The 20,994-nt window shown below is 60.9% G+C and overlaps 1 protein-coding gene and 1 long non-coding RNA gene across 2 annotated transcripts; one reads left to right on the forward strand and one right to left on the reverse strand.

Moving 5' to 3' along the window:
* Positions 1-5,086: 5,086 nt before the first annotated feature.
* On the reverse strand, positions 5,087-14,311 carry LOC133628080 (antigen WC1.1-like). The gene is made up of 16 exons (XM_062015980.1): positions 14,040-14,311; positions 13,164-13,297; positions 12,620-12,847; positions 11,491-11,799; positions 10,951-11,256; positions 9,866-10,086; positions 9,373-9,739; positions 8,786-9,078; positions 8,296-8,323; positions 8,066-8,128; positions 7,664-7,978; positions 6,574-6,609; positions 6,201-6,338; positions 5,609-5,704; positions 5,220-5,303; positions 5,087-5,178 (listed from the first exon to the last, which is right to left on the reverse strand). Exons 1-16 carry the CDS (start codon positions 14,309-14,311, stop codon positions 5,087-5,089), a joined length of 2,982 nt encoding a protein of 993 aa, XP_061871964.1.
* Positions 14,312-15,709: 1,398 nt separating this feature from the next.
* On the forward strand, positions 15,710-20,249 carry LOC133628092 (uncharacterized). Its single transcript, XR_009820528.1, has 5 exons — positions 15,710-16,350; positions 17,079-17,207; positions 18,765-18,877; positions 19,127-19,391; positions 19,693-20,249. It is a non-coding gene; the product is annotated as an uncharacterized LOC133628092 (long non-coding RNA).
* Positions 20,250-20,994: the final 745 nt, after the last annotated feature.

Below are 20,994 nucleotides of genomic sequence, written 5' to 3' on the forward strand. Positions count from 1 at the left end.
TCAACCACGGAACCAGTGTCTTTACAATTCAGAATGTCTGTCTTTGTAGGGCTCCAAAGTGAAGATGTTGAAGTGCTTCAGGATCTGGTTGTAGTGGATCGATTCATGGTTTTACCCATTTAGCTGGGACCCACTTGGGTCGTTCATCACCTGTAACGACACAAGCACATCCCCTTCCCCAAGTTAACAACATCATTGGTCCTTCCCAATGAAGGGAAGGATATAAGGTAGAATATAAGGAATAATATAAGGTTAACTAAATGTAAGGTAAGCATAATCATAGTGTGAGAGAAAACTAACTGAAGGCTGAACAGATGGGATGATATTTTAGACACAATAAGGCTGATGTTTTAAGCACAATGAGGTTGTGCTTAATGTGCACAATGTTTTTACACAATGAGGTTGGTGGTTAAGTTGTTACAAAAATGAAACTTTGAGGCCTTATGCACAGCACGTGATGCTTAGTATTAATTATTTGCCATGAATTGTAGCACGTACAAAGCATTTGGAAAAGGTATAGAAGTGATGATGATGTGACAATAAATTGGAGCTGATGCACATCAGATTGGTGTCTGGTCACTCCCGTTTCACGCAACAAAGAAGAACCCCTGCACAAAGAAAAAGAAACCCTGCAGAACAGGCTGCCCAGAGGGCTTGTGGAGTCTCCTTCCTTGGAGGATTTCAGCACAAGCCTGGACACGTTCTTGTGCGACCTGATCTAGGTGAACTGAATTCTGGGGGCAGGGGTCAGTCTAGATGATCTCTAATGGTCCCTTCCAACCCCTACCACTCTAGGACTCTATGATGTCACACAGCCTGGATGCAGTACCCACATGTGCTGTGATGTCACACAGCCCTGTTGCAGTTCCCAAATGTGATTTCACAGAGAACTGTTGCAGCACTCATGTAGTGGGTCTGGGATGGTAGTGACTTTCCACAGCAGCTCCTGCAGTGCTGTGCTTACTGTTATCAATATTATGACTACCGCTCGCACAGCATCAGGGCTGTCCCTCCAACATTCCTTCCCCCACCTTCACCAATAGCTGTGGGTGGGCATGATCTTGGGAGGGACCACAGCCAGGACAGCTGACCCAGGCTGACCAAGGAGATATTCCATACCATATGACGTCAGCTCAGTAATATAAACTGCGGGAGAGGAGCAGGAAGGGGAGGCGAGATTCATTTCTGGCCTTCCCAAAGCAACCGCTACGCGTACCGCAGCCCTGCTTCTCAAGAGGTGGCCGGACATCGCTGCTGATGGGAAGTGGGGAGGAACAGCTTTATCTGCTTCTGCTTTGCTTCCCGCGCGCGGCTTTGCTGCTTCTTTATTAAACTGCTTTTATCTCAACCCACGAGACTCCCATCTTATTTTCTCCCCTTCCCTGGCTTGCTGAGGAGGTGGGGGATAAAGTGGTGTGGTGGGCACCTGGCATCCAGCCAGGCTCAAACTACCACAGTAGGTCTCCCTGTAGCCTATCAGCCAGCACTGTCCCACCTTTGCAGCTGCTTTCCTGTGAGAGCTATCTTCAATCTGGTGCATTTTGCCTGCTCAGCTCCTATCGAAAATACAGGCTGCCTGTATAAGTAATGCCACTGCACCTGGCAGCTACAAGAAAGCAGGTAAGTAGACCCTGCCTACAGTGGTATATATGTCCCCATTGCAGGTCCCAGATTTACTAGCACATCTAGGTGCGAAAACAGTTCTCTGTGACATCACAGCTCATATGGCCACTGAAACCGTGCTCTGTGACATCACAGAACATTTGGCAACTGCAACAGTTCTCTGTGACATCAGAGCCCATCTGGGATCTGCATCTGGTTTGTGTGACATTACAGCTGTCGTGGTTTGGCCCAGCTAGCACAACAGCACCACGACAGTTTCTTGCTCGATGCCCCCATTCACCCCCACCCTCGTTAAGATGGCGGAGGACCCAGTGAAATGGGAGTAAAAAGATAAGCAAGATTGTTGTGGATTGAGACAAGGGCAGGGAGGGCTCACTGCCAATTATGGTTCTGGGCAAAACAGACTCTAGTACTCGACTTAGAGAGGAAAGTAGGAAAGTTTATTCTACAAGAAACAGAACAGAATAAAAGCAAAAAGGGAGTAGGATGATGAGAAAATTACAACCAGCACTTTAAGATCTCCCTCCCCCATCCCTCCTTTCTTCCCGGGCCCAGCTCACTGCTCCCGATATCTCTACCTCCTCCCCTCCGCAACAGCTCAGGGGGGTAGGGAGTGGGGGATGTGGTCAGTCTCTCACAGATGGGCTCTGCCGCTTCTGTCTTCTCAGATGAGGATGACTCCTGGCATTCTTCCCCTGCTCCAACACGGGGTTCCTCCCCCGGAACACAGTCCTTAACAAACTTCTCTGGTGTGGGTTGTTCCCAGCAGCTGCGGCTTCTGCCGATACAGGTTCCCTCACACGGGACACAGTCCTTGGTGAATATCTCTGACGTGGATTCTTCACCGCGGTTGCAGTTTCTGCAGTTGCAAGGTCCCTCTCTCGGGACAAGGCCTCTTCTGGGCATAAGTTTAATGAGCTGCTTTGTCGTGGGTTCCTCCCCACAGTTGCAGCTGTGGATATTGGGTCCCTTCTTCGGGACAAGGCCTCCTCCGGCCAAAATCACTGTCCCTGGCTCGGGGCCTTTAATGAAGTGAATCGCTGCCCCTGGTCCGGGGTCAGCTTTAGCAAAATGATTCTCCGCCCCTGATGCGGGCTCATTATCAAAATGAGTCTCTACCGCTGATGTGGGGTCTTTAAAGAAATGAAAATAAATCTCAGCTTCACCAGTTCTCTCCATAGAATGCAGGGGAGTCTCTGCTACAGTACACCTCCTCCCTTTCATCACTGACCTTGGAGTCCGCATGGTTGTTTCTCTCACCGTTCCTACTCCTTGCACCACCACCAGCCAGAAGAAGAGAAGAAGGGGCAGAAGAAGGAAAAGAAGATGGAGGAAGACACCTCCCCTTCCGGCTTCTTCTTAAAAAGTGATCGTGGAGGCGTCTAATTGGCTCAGCCCCAGAAGTGAGCCTTTTCTGAGCTGGGGAGAGTTGTGAGCAACTTCTTGCAGGAGCCATCTTTGCAGCCCCTTCCCTCATACCAGAAAAGGCTGTCATGTCAAACCATGACAACAGCACATCTGGGCACTCTAACAGTTCTCTGTGGCATCACAGTACATCTGGGAATTGCAATGACAGAACTCTTTGACATCACATCACATCTGGCTTTTGTAACAGGGCTCTGTGACAGCACAGCCCACTGAGCGCTTCAACGGGGCTGTGTGATATCACAGCACATGTGGGCACTGCAGCCCCATTGCAGTGCCTAGAGGTGCTGTGATGTCACACTGTCAGTTTGCAGATCCCAGAGGTGCTGTGATGCCACAGAGCCTTGTTTCAGTGCCCAGACGTTATGTGATGTCACAAAGCACTGCTACAGTGTCCAGACATCCTGTGATGTCACACAGCACTGTTGCAGTGTCCAGATGTGCTGTGATGTCACACAGCCATCTGCAAAGAACAGATGTGCTGTTGTGTTACACAGCCCCGTTGCAGTGCACACATGAGCTGTGATGTCACAGAGCACTGTAGCAGTTCCCGTCTGTGCTGTGATGTGACACAGGACTTCTGCAATGCCCACATGAGCTGTGATGTCACACAGCCCCATTAAGGCGACCAGGTGGACTGTGATGTCACAGAGCCTCATTACAAAACCCAGATGTGATGTGATGACAAACATCCCTGTTACTGCTCCCAGATGTGCTGTGATGTCACACAACACTATTACAGTGTCCAGATGTTCCGTGATATCACAGAGCACTGCTGCAGTGTCCAGATGTGCTGTTATGTCAAACTGCCCGCATACAGTCCCCAGATGTGCTGAAATGTCACAGGGTCCCATTTCAGTTCCCACATTGACTGCGATGTCACTCAGCAGCACTGCAAACATATCAGGGAACTGTTGTGTGACATCACAACACACATCAGACTCAATGATCTTAAAGGTCTTTTCCAGCTGCAATGATTCCATAGGTCTATGAGCTGTTGCACAGCCGTGGAGCTGAGGTGCTGAGGGACAGGGGTTGGTGATGGGCTCGACAGGCCGAATCTGGTGATTGGACTTGATGATCTTAAAGATCTTTTCCAACCCAAATGAATCTTTGATTCAATGATTCTATGTCAGGATGGAAATGTCTGTGTCAGCAGGAATCTTCCTCAGAGACCAGAGGCCCTTGCAGACCCTGAGCCTGCTGTCCCCAAGACGTGCCCCTTCCCCACTGTCACGTCTTTGTGCTCTGATCCCCCCCAGTCAGCCTCGGGGACAGCCCTTGACCCTTGGGCAGCCTGGCACCAGCTCTGGCCCAAACCCCCAAGGGATTTTAATCAGAACAAAGAGGAGGCACAGCCTGAACACAAGACACTGAAGGCAGAGGAAATGGCTGGCAAGGGCCGAGGGCTCCCTGGAGCTCAGGGCTCTCCCAGCCACACAGCTCCCTCCTCCCTCCCAGCTGCTCCCAGCCCCGTGGCAGTGACGGGCTCTCCTGGCCCAGGGATGGGCCACCCTTGTGCCCTGAGCTGCGGTGTCACGGCCTCGCTGTCCTCAGGGGGATGTGCCAGGGACACCTCTTGGGCATCGTCGTAGCTCCAGCTCTCTGGGCACAGGCACTGGGCATCTCCCTCAGCTCCAAGGGCCCCGGCACTGCTCTGGGAGCACAGCTTTGTCTCTGCAAAGCAGCAAGGCAGACTGTAGCACATTTGGACATCTCCTTCCTTCCTTCTCCTCACCACTTCAGAGATGCTGAGCCTCCCTCCACCCGCCCTGTCCCTCATCCTCATCCCCATCCTCTCACCTCCAGGTGCGTCCCTGGGCCCTGCTCCCTCCTCCGCTGCCCTGGGCACTTCCCAGCCTCTGTGCCCAGACACAAGGTCCTCCCCAGGGTCAGAAACCTCCCTGGCATCATCATAGCCATCTGCTGGGCCACCTCTGGGCAGGACAGGGACATCTGCAAGCAGAAAGGAGCTGAGGTTGGTGAGAAGATGCATCGTGCAGAGAAGAGGACGGGAGGAAGCGCAGGGACACGGGGCTCAGACACTGGTGGCTGCAGCAGAACAGGAGATCCCCATCTGCTCCCCAACTCTGATGGTGGCACTCAGGTGCACCACTGTCCATCCCGAGTCTGCAGGGATGAGACATCAACCCCTTCCTGCCCCCCATTACCTCGTGCTGACCCCAGACCATCTTCCTCCTCGCTGTCCCTGTGGTGGGGCTGCAGCTTGGTCAGGGACTCCTCGGAATAGGAGCCTGGAGAGAGGTGAGTGGGTGCTGTGGGGGTGAGCTCTGCTGACCAGGCTGCTGCTCTGTGCTGATGGGCACAGGGGACCCACAAAGCCACGGCTGAGTGGGGAGGAGGGCCCAGGACTGACCCTCTGCCCTGGGACAAACCCAGCTGGGGTGGGCAGAGATGATGGGGAGGAAGCTTCTGTCCTGGGCCAGGACCTCTCTGTTCTCCCCACATTGCTGCAACAACCTTGGGCCTGGGGGCTGCAGGGAGTCAGCTGCAGCTGGGGACCAGGGGACAGAGCCCCCAGGGATGGACCCAGACCCACCTGATGGCTTGAATCTCGCCTGCTCCTCCCACACTGGGCTGTAATGGATCTCCTGGTACACGGCCTCAGGGAAGGGCTCCAGGGCTGTCTGGGAGCCTGTGGATAGAGGCCGCTCTGGCTCAGGGACAGGCAGCTCCCACCTTCCCTCCCCTCCGCAGCTGCCCCCTCACTGCCCCACGGATCCACAGCACAGTCCCTGCACTGCCACGGGGAGCTGAGGGCTGGGCAGAAGAGCAGCCTGGGGCCTGACACCACGGGGATGGACCCTGCTGCCCTGCATTCCTCCTGGCACCTCCCCTGCCCCACAGCCCCCTCCAGAGCTGCCCAGAGCTCTGACACTGGCCCTTCCTCATTTGTTCCCCCCTGTGCCCATGTGCCCCAGCCCAGCTCTGGCCACTTCTCGCCCCATCCCCAACTCCCCCGTGTCGGGACTCTCTTCCCCTGGCTGCTGCTGGCCCATCGTCAGGTAGTCAGTGGCACAGCAGCAGCACACGCCTGTGCCCCCAGCTCTGCCTGTGCTGACACACACGCCCCACAGTGCCCTGGCCCTGCCAAGAGGCACCTTCCCGTGGCAGCGTGGGGCAGGACCCACCTCTGCGCTCAGCCCTGGCGCTGAGCACTCTCCAGGCCAGGAGGGCCAGCAGCAGGCAGACAAGGGCTCCCAGGATCATGCACATGATGACGGGCAACGAGACGCTTCTGCTGCTGGTCGGGCGGCCCCGAGTGGGATCTGCACAGGCAGCGACACACAGAGGGAAGCACCAGGCCAAGGAGCAGTGGGGGGCTGGAGCACCCAGCCCTGACCCCCATCATACCGTGGGCAACTCACAGCCCTCCCCACCCCCGGCACCCATAACCCGCTGCCTCCTCTTGGGAGCTTCCCTCCCAGTGAGGATCCCCTTCCCTCTGGCTGGGTCACAGCCCTGCCTCGAGGAGACTCGTTGCTGATGGGAAGGACACGTCACCTGCTCGAGGGGTCGGTGCTGCTGTCCTGGGCGCAGCTGCAGAGGAGGAGAAGGAGAGATGAGCTGAGAGGAGGGTACGTGGGTACCAGGAGCCTCCACCCTTACCTGGCCTGTGTGTGCAGACACCCCTGGCACAGCCCCCCTGAACCACCCCTTCCACAGGGCTGCTCAGGGGGCTGCGACAGAGCCCAGGGCCCTACTCTGGACCTTGGCCAGGGCAACACCAGCAGCCTGGGAGTTCAGAGACTCCTAGGATAGTGGGGGTTGGAACAGATTTCCAGAGCTCATCCAGCTCATATCCTGCTACAGCAGGTTCCCCTCACTCAGGGGGCAGAGGAACGTGTCCAGGTGGGCTTGGAGAAGGAGCCTCCACACCCTCCTTGGGCAGCCTGGGCCAGGGTTCCCTCACATTAATAGTGTAAGAGTTTCTCTTTGTGTTTTAGTGGAGCTTTTTGTTTTGCAGCTTTTGTCCATTACCCCTTGTCCTGTGACTGGACATTGCAGAAAAAATGTCACCCCATCCCCCTGACACCCACCCTTTAGGTACTTGTCAGTGTTAATGAGATCCCCCCAAAACCTCCTGCAGACTAAACAGCCCCAGGCCCCACAGCCTTTTCTCATAAGGAAGATATTCCAGTCCCCAGATCATCTTGCTGGCCCTGCACTGGCCTCTCTCCAGCAGCTCCCTGTCCCTCTGCAGCTGGGGTGCCCAGAACTGGACACAGGACTCCAGATGACGCCCCACCAGATATGGCAGAGCAGAGGGGGAGTAGAACCTCTCTCGACCTGCTGCCCATCCTCTTCCTGATGCCCTCAGGATACCATTGGCCTTCTTGCCCACGAGGGCACGTTGCTGGCTCATGTTCAGTTTATCAACCAGGACTCCAAGGTCCAGAAGTGCCCCTGGGGCTGCAGAGCCTGGCCGGGCAGCAGCTGGAGGACATCCAGCGCCACAGAAGCTGCTGCCCACATGGGACCAGGCTGCCAGGCTCTGCAGGAACAGCCTCGCTCTCCAGAGCTCTGAGGGCAGGATGGGACCTGCCCCAGCTCCATGCAGTGCCCCGGGCAGAGCTGCAGCCCCTGCACTCACCCGCGCAGCGCACGGCCGCGTCCTCCTTGTGCCGGCAGAGCCCGCGGTCCCCGGGCCAGGCCCAGCAGTGCTGCAGAGCCGCCTCTGTGCCCCGACACTCCACCTTCTCCAGCCAGACGGGGCCCGTGCCCTCCCCAAAGGCAGCCTCGGGCAGGGCGGCCACGGCGGGTCCACAGCCCAGCTGCCTGCAGGCCACCTCGGCATCCCGCACGTCCCACGCGTCGTCGCACACCGTCCCCCAGGAGCCGCGGTGCCACAGCTCCACCCGGCCCGAGCAGCCGTCCTCTCCTCCCACGGCGCGGATCCTCTCCCTGTCTGCAGGAGGCACAGAGCTGCTGGGGCAGCGGGACGGTGGGCACAGCCCTGCCAGGACAGAGGGGCAGCAGAGGAGCAGCTCCCTACCTGTGCAGCTCGTGGCGTTGGGGCACGCGGAGCCCGGGGTTGGGGTCATTTTGGGCCGTGTCCCTGCAGAAGGAGATCAGAGAATCATGGAGTCATGGAATCATTTGGGTAGGAAAAGCCCCTGAAGGTGCTGGAGTCCCAGCCCTCCCCTCACCCTGCCCATCCCACCACTGACCCACGGCCCTCAGCATCTCAGCTTTGGGATCTCTCCAGAGATGAGGACACCCCACCTCCCTGGGCAGCCTGGCACAGGGGCTGACAAGCCTCTCAGGGAAAAAGTTCTGCCTCAGCTCCAATCTCAACCTCCCCTGGGGCAACTTGAGTCCCTTTCCTCTTGTCCTATCACTCATTAATGGAGAGAAGAGACCGACCCTAACATCACTCCAGTCTCCTGGCAGGGTTTTGCACAGACTGCTCCTGTCTCTCCTCAGCCTCCTCTTCTCCAGGTTCAACTCCCCGATTCCTTCAGCCCCTTCCCCAGCTCCGCTGCCCAGCTCTGGCCACGCTGCAGCCCCTCAGTGTCCCTCTGGCAGTGAGTGAGGGGCCCAGCACTGAACACAGCCCTCGAGCTGCAGCCTCACCAGAGCCCAGCACAGGGGACAATCCCTGCCCTGCTCCTGCTGCCACCCCAGTGCTGATCCCAGCCAGCAGGGAGGAATTGCTGGGTGGATACTGGTGCCTGTGCAGCTCAGAATTACCACGGCAGGTGATGTGGGTCACATCTCGCAGCTCGTCGCACGACCGCGGGTTCCAGGGAGCGGAGGGACACAGCCAGAAGGAGCCGTGTCTCTCCTCACACTCCACACGGTCCAGCCAGGCGGGGCCAGACACTCTGCCCCGTGGCCATTGTATCTCCAGGGTCCCTTCCTTCCCGCAGCCCAGCTCCTCGCATGCCAGTGACACCGTTTTGGGGGTCATGGAGTTGGAGCAAATGCTGCCCCACGTCCCGTTGTAGAAAACCTGCAGGCGCCCGGAGCAGCCGTCGCTGTTCTCCAGCCTCAGGGCCGTGAACTCTGGGAGGAAAGGCCCCACAGGGGAAGGGGCTGGTCTGGGGCTCTGGGAGCAGGGACAGCCCCGCTCCCCCCGGCCCCTCAGCCGGGCAAAGTGCCCCTTTGCAGCCACGGGCACAGGCACGTCTGTGATGGACACACGGCCCTGCCCTTCCCGCTGGGCCTGGGCCACGGCGGAGCAGCACAGGGAGCCCGGGGCACGGAGGGGACCCTGTGTGGCCGTCCCTGGGCTGGGCTGGGAGCTCAGAGGCAGCCAGGAACAGTCTGTGCCCCGGGCCCTGGGCTCCCGCCACACACCTGAGCAGACGGCTCCGGCGTCCTCTTTGTGCCCGCAGTCGTGCCGCCCCCAGGGCCCGGCCGGGCAGTCCCAGAGAGCGGCTTCGGCCCCGGAGCAGTTGACGCCGTCCAGCCAGATGTGCCCGGAGCCCTCCCCAAAGGCAGCAGAACCCGGCGCCCCCACGGCCCCTCCGCAGCCCAGCTGCCGGCACACGACGGCGGCATCGGGCAGGTCCCAGCCGTCGTCGCAGACCCTGCCCCAGCTGCCCTGGGAGTAGATCTCCACTCTCCCGGCGCAGCGCCCGGGCCCGTTCGCCAGCCGCACGCGCCGGCTCCCTGCGGCGGGGACGGAGCCCAGATGGCGGCGGGGGCCGGCTGCCCACCCACCCTGTGCCCCGGGGAGCCCGTGGGGACACTCACCCTCGCAAACCACCCCCACGTCCTCCACGACCCCCGCTGCCGGCCAGGAGACGTTGCAGAGGCTCAGCTGGGCCTCGTGCCCCTGGCACCGCACCCCTCGCAGCCCCACGGGGCCCGGCCCTCGCTCGGCCGTGGGCGGCTTGTAGGCCGTCTCTGCCTCTCCGCACCGCAGCTGTCGACACACCACACGGGCCTCCGCCACGTCCCACTGCTCAGACAGGACTCTGCCCCACGTCCCGCGCTGGAAGATCTCCACTCGCCCGGCGCACCGGCTCCCTCCCCCCACCAGCCGCAGGGACCCGGAGCCAGCGGGGCCTGGGGAGTCGTGGAATCACCGATCATGGACTCACACAACCCTTTGGGCTGACGGGAAAAGCCCCTGAAGCTGCTGCAGCCCCAGCCCTGCCCTCACCCTGCCCAGCCCAGCACTGACCCACGGCCCTCAGCACCTCAGCCCCACGGCTTTGGGATCCCTTCAGGGCTGGGCACTGCCCCAACTCCCTGGGCAGCCTGACACAGGGGCTCACACCCCTCTCATAGAAAAAGTTCTGCCCCAGCTCCAACCTAAGTAATGAATGACAAGACAGGAGAAAACAGGCTCAGGTTTCCCTAGAGCAGGTTGAGATTGGAGCTGAGGTGCTGGGTCAGTGCTGGGATTGGCAGGGTGAGGGCAGGGCTGGGACTCCAGCACCTTCAGATGCCTTTTCCAACCTAAGCCGTTGGTTCTCTGCTGGAGATGGGCCCTGGAAGCCAGTGTCCCTGGCAGGGAGCAGAGCTGAGGAGTCTGCCCCAGCAGAAAGGACAGCTTTGGGGCTGGTGCTCACCAGAAGCCCCAGCCTGGCTCTGTGCCTCACCCCCTGCTCTGCTGCTGCTGCTGGGGGCAGCCAGGCAGCCCCGTGGGGCTGAGATCATGCCTGGGGCTATTTCTGTGTTGCTGAGACAGGGCTGTCTGTAGCCAGAGGGGTGGGATGAGCCACCCAGCGCCACGGGGGACATTAAAAGAGCCTGAGCCTGGAGGTGGCCTTTGGGGCTGCCCTGGGGGGCAGGGACAATGTCTCTCTGCAGCCCTCAGGGCTTCTGCAGGGGGAAGTGCAGCCTGGGCCTGCCCCAGGTCCCCTGCCTTGGGCTGCTGTCATGCCAGGAGACAAAGGAGCGAATCCAGGGTTTGCCAGCCCTCACCTGAGCAGATGACAGCAGCAGCATCCTCATGGGAGCACGGGGAGGCCCCCAGCACGGTCACTGGGCACTGTCCCAGGTGGGCTTCAGTCCCACTGCAGTGGAACGAGTCTCTCCAGACGGGGCCCATTCCTCTCCCAAAACTCCCTCCTCTGGGAAGGGACACAGCAAAGCCACAGCCCAGGTGACCACAGAGGACGTGGGTGTCAGAGAGGTGCCAGCGGGAGGCACAGAGGCTGCCCCAGGTCCCCTGCACGTGCAGCTCCACCCTCCCCTCGCACGCCGTGGTGCCGTTCACCAGCCTGAACCCTGCAAGCACAGAGAACAATGGAAGGGATTGGACTTGTGCTCTGGCTCCTTCAGGAGCTGGAGAGAGGTCTAATGGAGGAGAGCTGCCATCCTCCTCCTCCACCTCTTCCTGCATCATTGTGGGGCTGCAGACCCCACATCAGCCCCTCTGTCCTCAGGCCCAGCACGGTCCCTGCCCCGCTGCCCTGTCCCCAGCACATCCCTGGTGTTTTACACCCCAGTGAGAGTCCTTACGTGTGCAGCTCAGCCAAGTAGCAGCTCTGGGGGTGCAGAGCTGGTCGCAGGAGGGGCCTCTGGGGCAAAACTGGAGGAAGGGTTCATTCCCTGCACACTGCAGCTCTCTGTCCCACATGGCACCGGCGCTGGCTCCATCATGAGCTACCCCTTGGATGTTCAGGGCTGCCCCACACTGCAGCTCCCTGCAGACCACAGCAGCAGCTCTGGGACCAAAGGCTGAGGCACAGACACTTTTCCACTTCTCCCCATCATGGATCTCCACGTGTCCTGAGCAGTCGTTGTCCCCTCCGACCAGCCGGACAAACCCTGGAGCAGACAAAGCCCCCTGTGAGTTCCCAGAGCCTGCTGGCAGTTATCTACCCTGATCCCACCTCATCTCCAAGGAGGCCACAGTGTCCCACAAGCCCCCTAGCAGCTCCCAGTGGGTGCTGATGGCACAAACACAGCAGGAGCAGCTCTGGGCTGCAGCAGCTCTCAGGGCAAGGACGGGCACTGAGGACAGTGCAAGTGCTGGCAAAGGTCCTGTGGCACAGGGCAGCTGGGGCTGGGACAGGCAGGAAAGGTGCAGCAACAGGTCACCCCAACTGCATGGGGTGTGTCTCTGTGGGCTGCAGCTCAGGGGTCACCCTGGCAGAGGAATAAGGTGCCAATAAAGTCCCTTGTTATCTCCTGCCATTCCCCAGGGCTGTGGGTGGCTGCATGAGATGATGTGGGTGCCTCTGGCATGGTGGGAGCTGGTCCGTGGCCATGCCAGAGCGGTCCTGGCTGAGTGGGAGGAGGAAGATGGGAACTGAGACACAATGGGGCAGAGAGGAGGCAGGCCAGGCACCAACTTAGAGTGGGCTGAGCAACCTCAGGGCCCAGGTTTGTGGTGAGAACCCAGGCTGGGTTCCTTTTGTCCTTTCTCAGGACTGGAGACACCAGCAACACAAGCTGCAGCTTGGCAATGTGACCAGCCAGCCTGGACCCTGCTCTCACACACACTCATTGCTCCTGAAGGGCACAGCCAGGTCCCTTTCTGGCCTCTTACCTGAACAGCTCACCCCAGCATCCCAGTTGTGTACACAGTTGTGCTCACCCCATCCTCTGTGTGTACAGTTGGACAGGGCAGGCTCGGAGCCATTACACTGAACATCATCCAACCAAATAGGGCCAGATCCTGGCCCAAAATCTTTATCCTCATAATCTTCATCCTCTTCAACAGCAGACCCACATCCCAGCTGCTTGCAAACCACTGCAGCATCTTTCAAGTCCCATTCATCATCACACACAGTGCCCCACTGTCCCTCGTGTTCCACCTCCACTCTTCCAGCGCAGCGGCTGCCGCCATCCACCAGCCTCAACTCTGCAGCCCCTGAAACGCCAAAACGGGGCTGGTCAGGAGAGCACCGAGCTCCAGACGACAGCTCTGGGGTCCCCCCTGCCCAGGCAGAGGTAAAGGCACCTGAGGGACAGCCCTCCCCATCCTGGGCTGTCCCTGGGGCAGTCTGGGGGTCCCTTTTTCCCCAGCTCTGCAAAGGGCTGAGGCTGCCCAGCAGCAGACCTGCTGTACCATTCACAGCCCCACAGCCTGCAGCACATCCCCACTTATTCAAACCCCCCTTTCCCATGTCCCCTCTCTCCTCCCCAGAACAGAAACCCCTGTATGGCCCCGTGCCCCAGCCCCACACCTCCCTCTCCCACCCACACAGGCACAGCATCCACTCCCTTGAGCACCTTCTGCCCCTCGTCCCAGCGGCACCCGTGAAGAAACCGAATTGCCAGAGGTATCCCGATGAGCACGCTGGTGCCCACTGGCCCTGGGCTGTGGGACAAGGGAGCCAGCACTTACCCCTGCACAGCTGCAGCCCGAGGAGCAGCCACAGCACCCGAGGCCACAGGAGTCCCTGGGTGCCCATCCTGAGCCTCCTGCCCCGCGGGCACAGCCCTGCTGCTCCCCACTCCCCGGCACGGCTCCCGCACCCTCGTGGGGCTGCTGCTGATGGGAGGGTGAGATCTCTGAGAGATGCCAACGCAGCTGCAGGAGCCAATCCAAGCAGCAGCACCTTTTGAGATGTGATCAGGAGCTCTCTCCACTCTGACACAGCTCAGCCCGCCAATGAGCTTCTCCAGTGCCCTTCATGCCCATATATGAGGGACACCACGGTCCCAAAGCGGGTGCCACGGCTGCTGCCATGGGGCAGAGTTATGGGCCGAGGCAGGCGCAGAGGGGAAATGGGTCTCCAGGCCCTCAACTGGGAGCACTGGGAGCACTGGGAGTGCTGAGCATCAGCTACACTCATCAGAGAACCCACGAGGGCAGTGTCCAGCAGCCCCGAGCTGTGGGGCTGCTCTGGCTCTGTGTCGGGGTGGAAAGGGAACAGCCCCTGCCCTGCTGCAGCCCCTGTGGGACAGCCCTGGGCTGGGGGCAGAGCTGCAGCCCCGGCCTGCAGGAACATCCCTCCTGGAGAGCCTCAGGACAGGGCCCCGGCAGGAGCCGCGCTGGGACACGTCCCCAGCCCGGCAGTAGGAGAGGCCCCAGCCTGTCCCCAACCGTCCCTGTGTACCCCAGGGGCCGTTGTTCCCTGCAGGCAGATGCATCGGGAGCTGCAGCTGCAGCTGCACAAACCGCAGCCCCCGCGGCCTCGCAGCACTCGCTGCGCTTCCCCCACAGCGCCCGGCCAGGAAGCCTGAGGTTTCCTCCTGGCACCCAGCCCAGGCACAGCCCCGCGGGGCCCCGACACACCCCCAGCCCCACTGCTCCTGCCGGGGCTGCTCCTTCGGCCTCGCAGAGACGCCAATCGCAGCTCCTGGCCCCTGGGACGGCCTCGCTGCACATGGATGCTCCACACTCAGCCCCACGGCCATGGGGGGCACTGCAGGGATGTCACCTCACACCCACATACAGGCACCCCATGCGGGGACAGAGGGACCCTCAGTGAGCTCCCTGATGGCACCAAACCGGGAGCACTGGCTGATTCACCAGAGGCTGTGAGAGCTGGACAGGCTGAGAGTTGGGCACAGAGGAACCTGCTGAGGGTCACCAGCAGTAAGGGCAGAGTCCCCAGCTCCAGAGAGACAGGGAACGGCTGCAGAGAGGCAACACAGGGCTACTGAGATGCTGAGGGGATGGAACATGTGTGTGAGGAGGAAAAGCTGCAGGCCCTGGGGCTCTTTAGGTAAGAGGAGACTGCAGGGGGTTCCCATTAATACTGACAGATATGTCACTGGTGGGTGTCAGGGGGCTGGGGCAGCACTTTTGTTCTGTTGTATCCAGTGACAGGACAAGGGCTGATGGAAAGAAGCTGCAACACAAAATGTCCCATTGAAACGGGAGCAAAAGCTGTTTCCCTGCTGAGGTGAGGGAGCCCTGGCCCAGGCTGCCCAGGGAGGCTGCGGAGGCTCCTTCTCGGCAGGTTTCCAAGCCCAGCTGGACACGCTCCTGTGTGACCTGATCTAGGTGGGACCCGCCTGAGATGGGGGTTGGGCTGGATGAGCTTTAGGGGTCGCTTCCAACTGCCACCGTTCCGTGACTCTTTTTAGTGACGGCCCTTCCAGCTGCCACCCTCGGGCGATTCTTACGCCTGTGCCCAGAGGTGATGATGCTGCGGGGCGGGAGCGGGACCGGGAGCAGCGGCAGCCGCGGGACAGGCGCCGCTTCCCCGCGGACTCCATTTCCCGTCAGCGCCCGCGCCTCGCTGTCGCGCAAAGCCGCCGGCGGCAGCCGCGGTGCCTGCCGGGAGTCGTAGTCCCAGCGTGCCCCGCGCGGAGCCCGCGCCGCCGCCCGCGCTGCCGGGGGTCTCTCGGCGCGGGGGCGGCGCCGGCGGCTGCTCCCGGGGGTCCCGGCGGAGGCGGCTCCGGCCGTGTCGGGCGAGGAGGAGGCGGCCGAGCTCCCCACGGCTGAGCGCCGGGCGGCGAGCGAGTGCAGGATGGGGGGCGCGTGGCCGGCGGTGAGCGCGGGCCGCGGGCGGGCCGGGGGGCGGCGGGAGGGCGGCGGGGAGGGGGCTCCGCGGCGGGCCGGGGGTGTCCGGTGAGGCGGGGCCGGGCGGAGGCGGGCCCGGGGCGGCGGCGAGGCCCCGGGAGCCCGAGAGCCGCCCGCGGGCGCCGGTGGGGGGGAGGCGGCCGAACGCGGCTCCGCGGCGGCTCCTCGGGCCCCGGCGGCGGCGCGGAGCGGGGCGGGGGGAGGCGGGGCCGCGCCGTCCCTCCGTGCCGCGGGGGAAAGCGGGAGCGGGGCCCGGGCCCCGCGGGGGCTGCCGCCCGCGGCCCGCCCCGGCGCTGCCCCGCTCCGCTCTTCTGTTCGGGGTTTGACCCGCTCCCGCTTCCCCGCTGCAGCCGGGCATCCGCGGCGGAGCGGGACGAGCCCCGGGCAGCCGGGAACGACCGGGCTGGGCCCCGTTCTGCGGCGGGGAGTCCCGGGGGAGGCGGCCCCGGCGCTGGCAGCGGCCTGGGACACGCTTCGCTCACCGCAAACACTTTGTGTCCCGCTCTTCCCCCACCCCGCCCCGCGTTATTTCCTTCGCGCTGTTGTGTTTAAACGCTGCTTGATGCGGTCCCATGGCGGGGGAGGGGGAGGGAAGTCCAGCCCCAGAGAGGGGTGACAGCAGCTGAAAGGGCTCCCGGAGCCCTCCCGGGTCAGGAATTGCTGCGGCAGTGCCGGGTCCCTCTCTCCTGCTGCTGACTTGGGCCTTGCTGCTGAAGCCCCCTCTCTGGAGGGGACGGTGGCTGCAGCTCAGGAGGGAGCCGCGGGGCTGTGGGGCGGCTGCCTCTGGCCTGGGTTCCTTTTGGGGCGGGAGGTTGCCACTTTGGCTCATCCTCTGCTGCCACTTCTCTCTCACGGGTGGTGTGAGCACGTCTGGGAGGAGCAAACGCAGAGCTGTGGTGAGCAGTTGGGAGCCCCACAGGTTCTCATCTGAGTCGGGTGTTTTAGAGTGTTATAAAGGGCTTTGGATTCCCTAAAGGAGGCCCCGTGAGGGCCATCAGTGGGAGGGGGCTCTTGGTCAGTGCTGTCTGCTCCTTGGGTTCACGTGGTGGGCACAGCTCTTTGCTCCTCTTCCCACTGGGTTTGGTTGAACGTGTCCTGCCCTCACCTCTGTGTGTGCTGCTACCCTCTGAACTCCCTCCATTGGGGTTTTATCTGTTCTTCCAAGTCTAATCCTCCCTTGTGAATGCTTGTGGCAGGCAGGAAGGTGACAAAAGGAGTTGTGGTGGTGATTTGTCGGGTAGGTGCAAGGCTTTGGGCTCTCACTGGGTGTTGTCAACACCCTCCTGCTCAGAGCCATCCCCTTCCCCTAAACCACACACCATCAGTCACAGAAACAGCCCCCAGCAGAGGCACTTCCCAAACCAGCCTCTTGCAAAAACCAAGGTGCTCACAGAAAGAGAAGCTGGGAGAGTTTGGAAACATCTGGGGGTAAACTTTGTGAGTCCCTGTGCAGTGTTCCAGCTGGAGCTGTGAAAACCTTCTCCAAGCCTCATTCCAGTGGGGTGTCTGACTGTCCCCATCCCCTTTCTCTTGATGAGCTGAGTTCAGAGCCTTGTCCTCTTTTAGGGGACAGCCAGATCCTGCAGGTTGCTGGTTGTTGACGTGCTCTGTGTTTGTGTTTCAGGGGCCCTGTGGGCGGTGGTGGAAGCGGCCAGCGCCGGCGCCTCGGTTCTCTGCCTGTGTGAGAAGGGAGATGCCAAGGTCACAGAAGAGACAGGCAAGATGTCCAAGAAGGAAAAAGAAATGAAAACAGGTGAGACCCATCCCCAAAGAGATTGTTTCCTTTTCATCCTTTGTTGTGTTTCGGGCTCCCGTTGGGCAGCTGGTGTGAATGGGCAAGGACACAGAGAGCAGGGCTGTGGCTGGTGTAAGAAATGCTTCATTCTTCCCAGAAAGCCCAGTTTTAACCCAAATCCTGCTGCTGAAGTATCACTAATGAGCTTCAGCTTCCCAGCTGGATGCATTCAGTCATCCAGGATGAGCAAGAAGGCCAAGGGCATCCTGGCCTAGATCAGGAACAGTGTTGTCAACAGGAGCAGGGAGCTTATCTGGACTCGCCTTTGGTGAGGCTGCACCTCCAATACTGTGCTCAGTTCAGGGCTCCTCTCTACAAGAAGGACATGGAGGTGCTGGAGAGGATCCAGAGGCAGCTACCAAGCCAGGAAAGGAATTGGAGCACGTCTCAGATGAGGAAGGGCTGAGGGGTCTGGGGCTGTTTAGCCTGGAGAAAAGAAGACTCAGGGAAGACCTTCTCACTCTCTACAACTACCTGAAAGGAAGCTGCAGCGAGGTGGGGGTCAGTCTGTTCTCCCTGGTAACAAGCAATAGAACAAAAGGAAACAGCTTCAAGTTGTGCCAGGGGAGGTTCAGGCTGGATGTGAGGAGGAATTTCTTTGCTGACAGGGCTGTCAGGCCTTGGAACAGCTGCCCAGGGAGCTGCTGGAGTCACCGTCCCTGGAGGGGTTTCAGAGCCGGGTGGGTGTTGCACTGAGGGAAATGGGCTGGTGGGTGATGGGGCTGGGACAAAGGCAGTCCAAGAGCTGAAAGGTCTCTCCCAGCTGAAATGATCCTGTGACTGTGTGATGCCTGTGAAGTGATGTGACTGTTGGGCTGTGTGGGGCTCTGCAGGGAAGGCCGCGTCCGGCCGTGACTGTGACAACTGGAGGCAGGGCCTGGCTGCCCCCCACAGAGTCACAGAATGATGGGGCTTGTCAGGAACCTTTAGAGATCTTTCAGCCCAACACCCTGCTAAAGCAGGTTCTGCTTGGTCAGGGGCACAGGAACGTGTGCAGGTGGGTTTGGAAACCTGCCGAGAAGAAGCCTCCACACCCTCCCTGGGCAGCCTGGGCCAGGGCTCCCTCACACTAACAGGGAAATATGTTCCTTATGTTTAAATGGAAGCTCCTCCTAAAGCCCACAGGGGATACTTGCAGCAGCTTTTCACAGAAGCCTGTGTTTGCCCATGGGATAGAAAGCAGGGGAATCTGGGGCACTTGTGGCAGGTTCTGTCCCTTCCCTGCCCCTCTAGCCATGTGGCAGGATGGAGCTCAGTCCAGACGGCACCGTGCCGGGGTTTGTCTGTGTCCAGGCTTTGACCCTGAGCTGTTCCTGCTTTACTTCCTTGGCCTGTGGTTGTTGTTCTGTGGGGACAGGCTGAGCAGGTGAGTCACCTCCTTCACCCCGTGAGCTGGGGACAAGGAGGGCTGTGTGGGCAGTGCCGATTAGCTCTGCAGGGCAAGGGCTCAGCAGCTGGAGGCAGGTAGCCAGGGCTGCCCACTGCCTGTCCTCAACTTGCCATCTCCTCTGCTAGGAAAGTGCCGGGTCCTTGTTGCTATTCCGAGGGTGGTGTTTCTCACAGAGCCTGCGGCAGCTGCTCTTCAAGATGCTGCAGGAGATGTGCAGCCTACTGGCAGTACCTCCTAGGTAGGCACCGAGCCCTTTGTACTGGCTGTTTCTGTACTGCATGTGTCTCCTCCTGGAGCTGCAAGGTGCTGCCGGAACAGCCGGGGCTTGCTGCCCCCGTGGCTGCCGCAGCCGCTGCCCTGGTGCTCTGAGAGACGTGGGCTCTGGCGTCAGGTTTCCCTGCAGCGCTGCGGGGGCAGCTCAGCAGCTCCTGTCAGCCCGGCTGAGCCCGCCGGGCGCTGCCTGCCCCATGCTTCTGCTCTCCCGCAGGCTACCTGCTGCTCGGGGGCAGCGCTGTGGCCGTCACCAAGGGAGACAGAGAACGTTGGGCGCTGCTGATGTCACACAGGGGCTGTTCCAGACCCCACCCGGCGTTTGTGACCTCACCTGGCCAGGGACTATAAAGCCTCCCAGGGGACAGCTGAGCTGCCTTCGGGAGGACTCAGCTCCTTCTTTGGCTACTTGCCTTCCTGCTTGCTTCCAGACATTTCTCGTTTGCTGACCACTTCTCCTCAACTTCCATCCTCTTCCAAAGGTAAGGATGACCCAAACTCTCAGGGCAGGGAAGAGGATGTAGACAGGGATGACAGGAGAGGCTGCTCTGCACCTCCCAGTCCATTTCGATGCTGGGCTCTTCCACCTCCAGATCCTGGCCAAGGCTATGGGTAGTGTTGCTGTCTGGTGATTCTTCTGTTGGCCTCAAGATGAGGCTTTGGAAGCTAAAAGCAATGCTTTGGGCCTAAAACATGAAGGTTGAGAGCACAGAGCAATAGCTCAAGCTCTTGCTGTTCCCTTCCCTGGGACGACTTGACCATGCTGTCTGTTTCCCCTGCTAGATGCTGCTGTGGCTCTGTGCAATGGCTCTTTGCTTGGCCAGCGTGATCCCCTACGCCGTGCCTGGAGCGCTGGCACTGCTGGGCTGCTGGTGGCTCTACTCCCACAGCAAAGAGCAGGCCAGAGCTGGTGCTGAAGCGACAGCAGCTGCTGAGGAAGCACAGCAGAGAGGAGGGACAGAGGAGGAATCATCGCCCCAAGGGGAATCCTGTGTCCCTCAGGAGCTGCCTTTGTCAGCAGCAGAGGAATGCCCAGGGACCAACCTTCAGGATGTGTCAGCTGCAACAGCTGAGCCCAGCACTGCTGAGGGTGACACGGCAGGAGCAGAGACAGGAGGCTGTGCAGAGGAGAGCGGCGTCCCTGCTGCTGTTTCTGTCCCCGGGCAGAGCACAGTGTCCCGGCAGCGCTGCAGCCAGCCCCGCACAGGGCTCAGGCTCAGGCGCCGACGCAGAGCAGCGCCAGCAGCGCCGGCAGCGCCAGCAGCGCGTGTGGGAGCCGGGCAGGAGCTGAGCAGTGCCCAGAGCGCTCCCAGGGAAGCGGCCACAGGCGCTGAGGAAGCGCAGGAGGAACGAGGGCTAGAGGAGGAATCCCGGCCCGAAGCAGCAGCCGCCGTCCCTGCTGGCTGTTGTGCCCTCCCGCTTCCTGAGAGCGCAGTGTCCCAGGCAGGGCTGAGGCTGAGCTGCCAACCCAGCCCCGCGGCCGGCAGCAGCGCCGGCAGCGCCAGCAGCGTGTGCGGGACCCCGCCGGAGCCGAGCCGTGCCCAGAGCGCCGCTGCGCTGCCGCCATCCCCGCAGGCAGAGCCCCGGGCTGCGAGCGGGGCCGTTGCCGGCTGTGGCACACGCAGCCCCTTCCCCGCCGCTCAGCACACGGCTGCCAGGAGGTTTGCTGGCGGCTGGATGCCGGCGGGCAGCGAAGTGGAGCACGCGCCAGGTAAGGGCTGCTCGGCCCCGTTGGGCTCTTTGGCTCTTGGCTTCCAGATCCTAGATGGTGTGTGCTGGGGAAGGGCTGACGCTGTGTGAAGGGCTGCTGCTCGACTCGGGCCTCCTGTGCTGGCATTCCCAGAGCTGGGCTGGGTGGTCCCCAGGCATCAAGGGAAGCTTTCAGTGGGCTCTGTGTGATGGGACTTGACCCTTTCTGACATCCTGGGGAACCTGAGGCAGGAGCATCCCAACAGAATGCGGAGCAAGTGCTCAGTGGCATCTCTCTGCCAAAGGATCTCTTCTCCTGGGCTGGTGTGTGGGAGCTGCATTGTGTGGGCTGTCTGAATGCTGACATGGTGCCTTTCTGGCAGGTTTCAGTGCGAC

The sequence above is a fragment of the Colius striatus genome, chromosome 28 (assembly GCF_028858725.1).
Source record: "Colius striatus isolate bColStr4 chromosome 28, bColStr4.1.hap1, whole genome shotgun sequence".
Lineage (NCBI taxonomy): Eukaryota > Metazoa > Chordata > Aves > Coliiformes > Coliidae > Colius > Colius striatus.

Coding starts and splice junctions, on each gene's coding strand:
- LOC133628080 (XM_062015980.1), bottom strand. CDS start 14,311: ATGTGCAGCGAGGCCGTCCCAGGGGCCAGGAGCTGCGATTGGCGTCTC. Junction 12,848..13,163: donor TGTGTGGGTGGGAGAGGGAG/GTGTGGGGCTGG, acceptor TTGGCGTTTCAG/GGGCTGCAGAGTTGAGGCTG. Junction 6,339..6,573: donor AGCACCGACCCCTCGAGCAG/GTGACGTGTCCT, acceptor CTGCCTGTGCAG/ATCCCACTCGGGGCCGCCCG.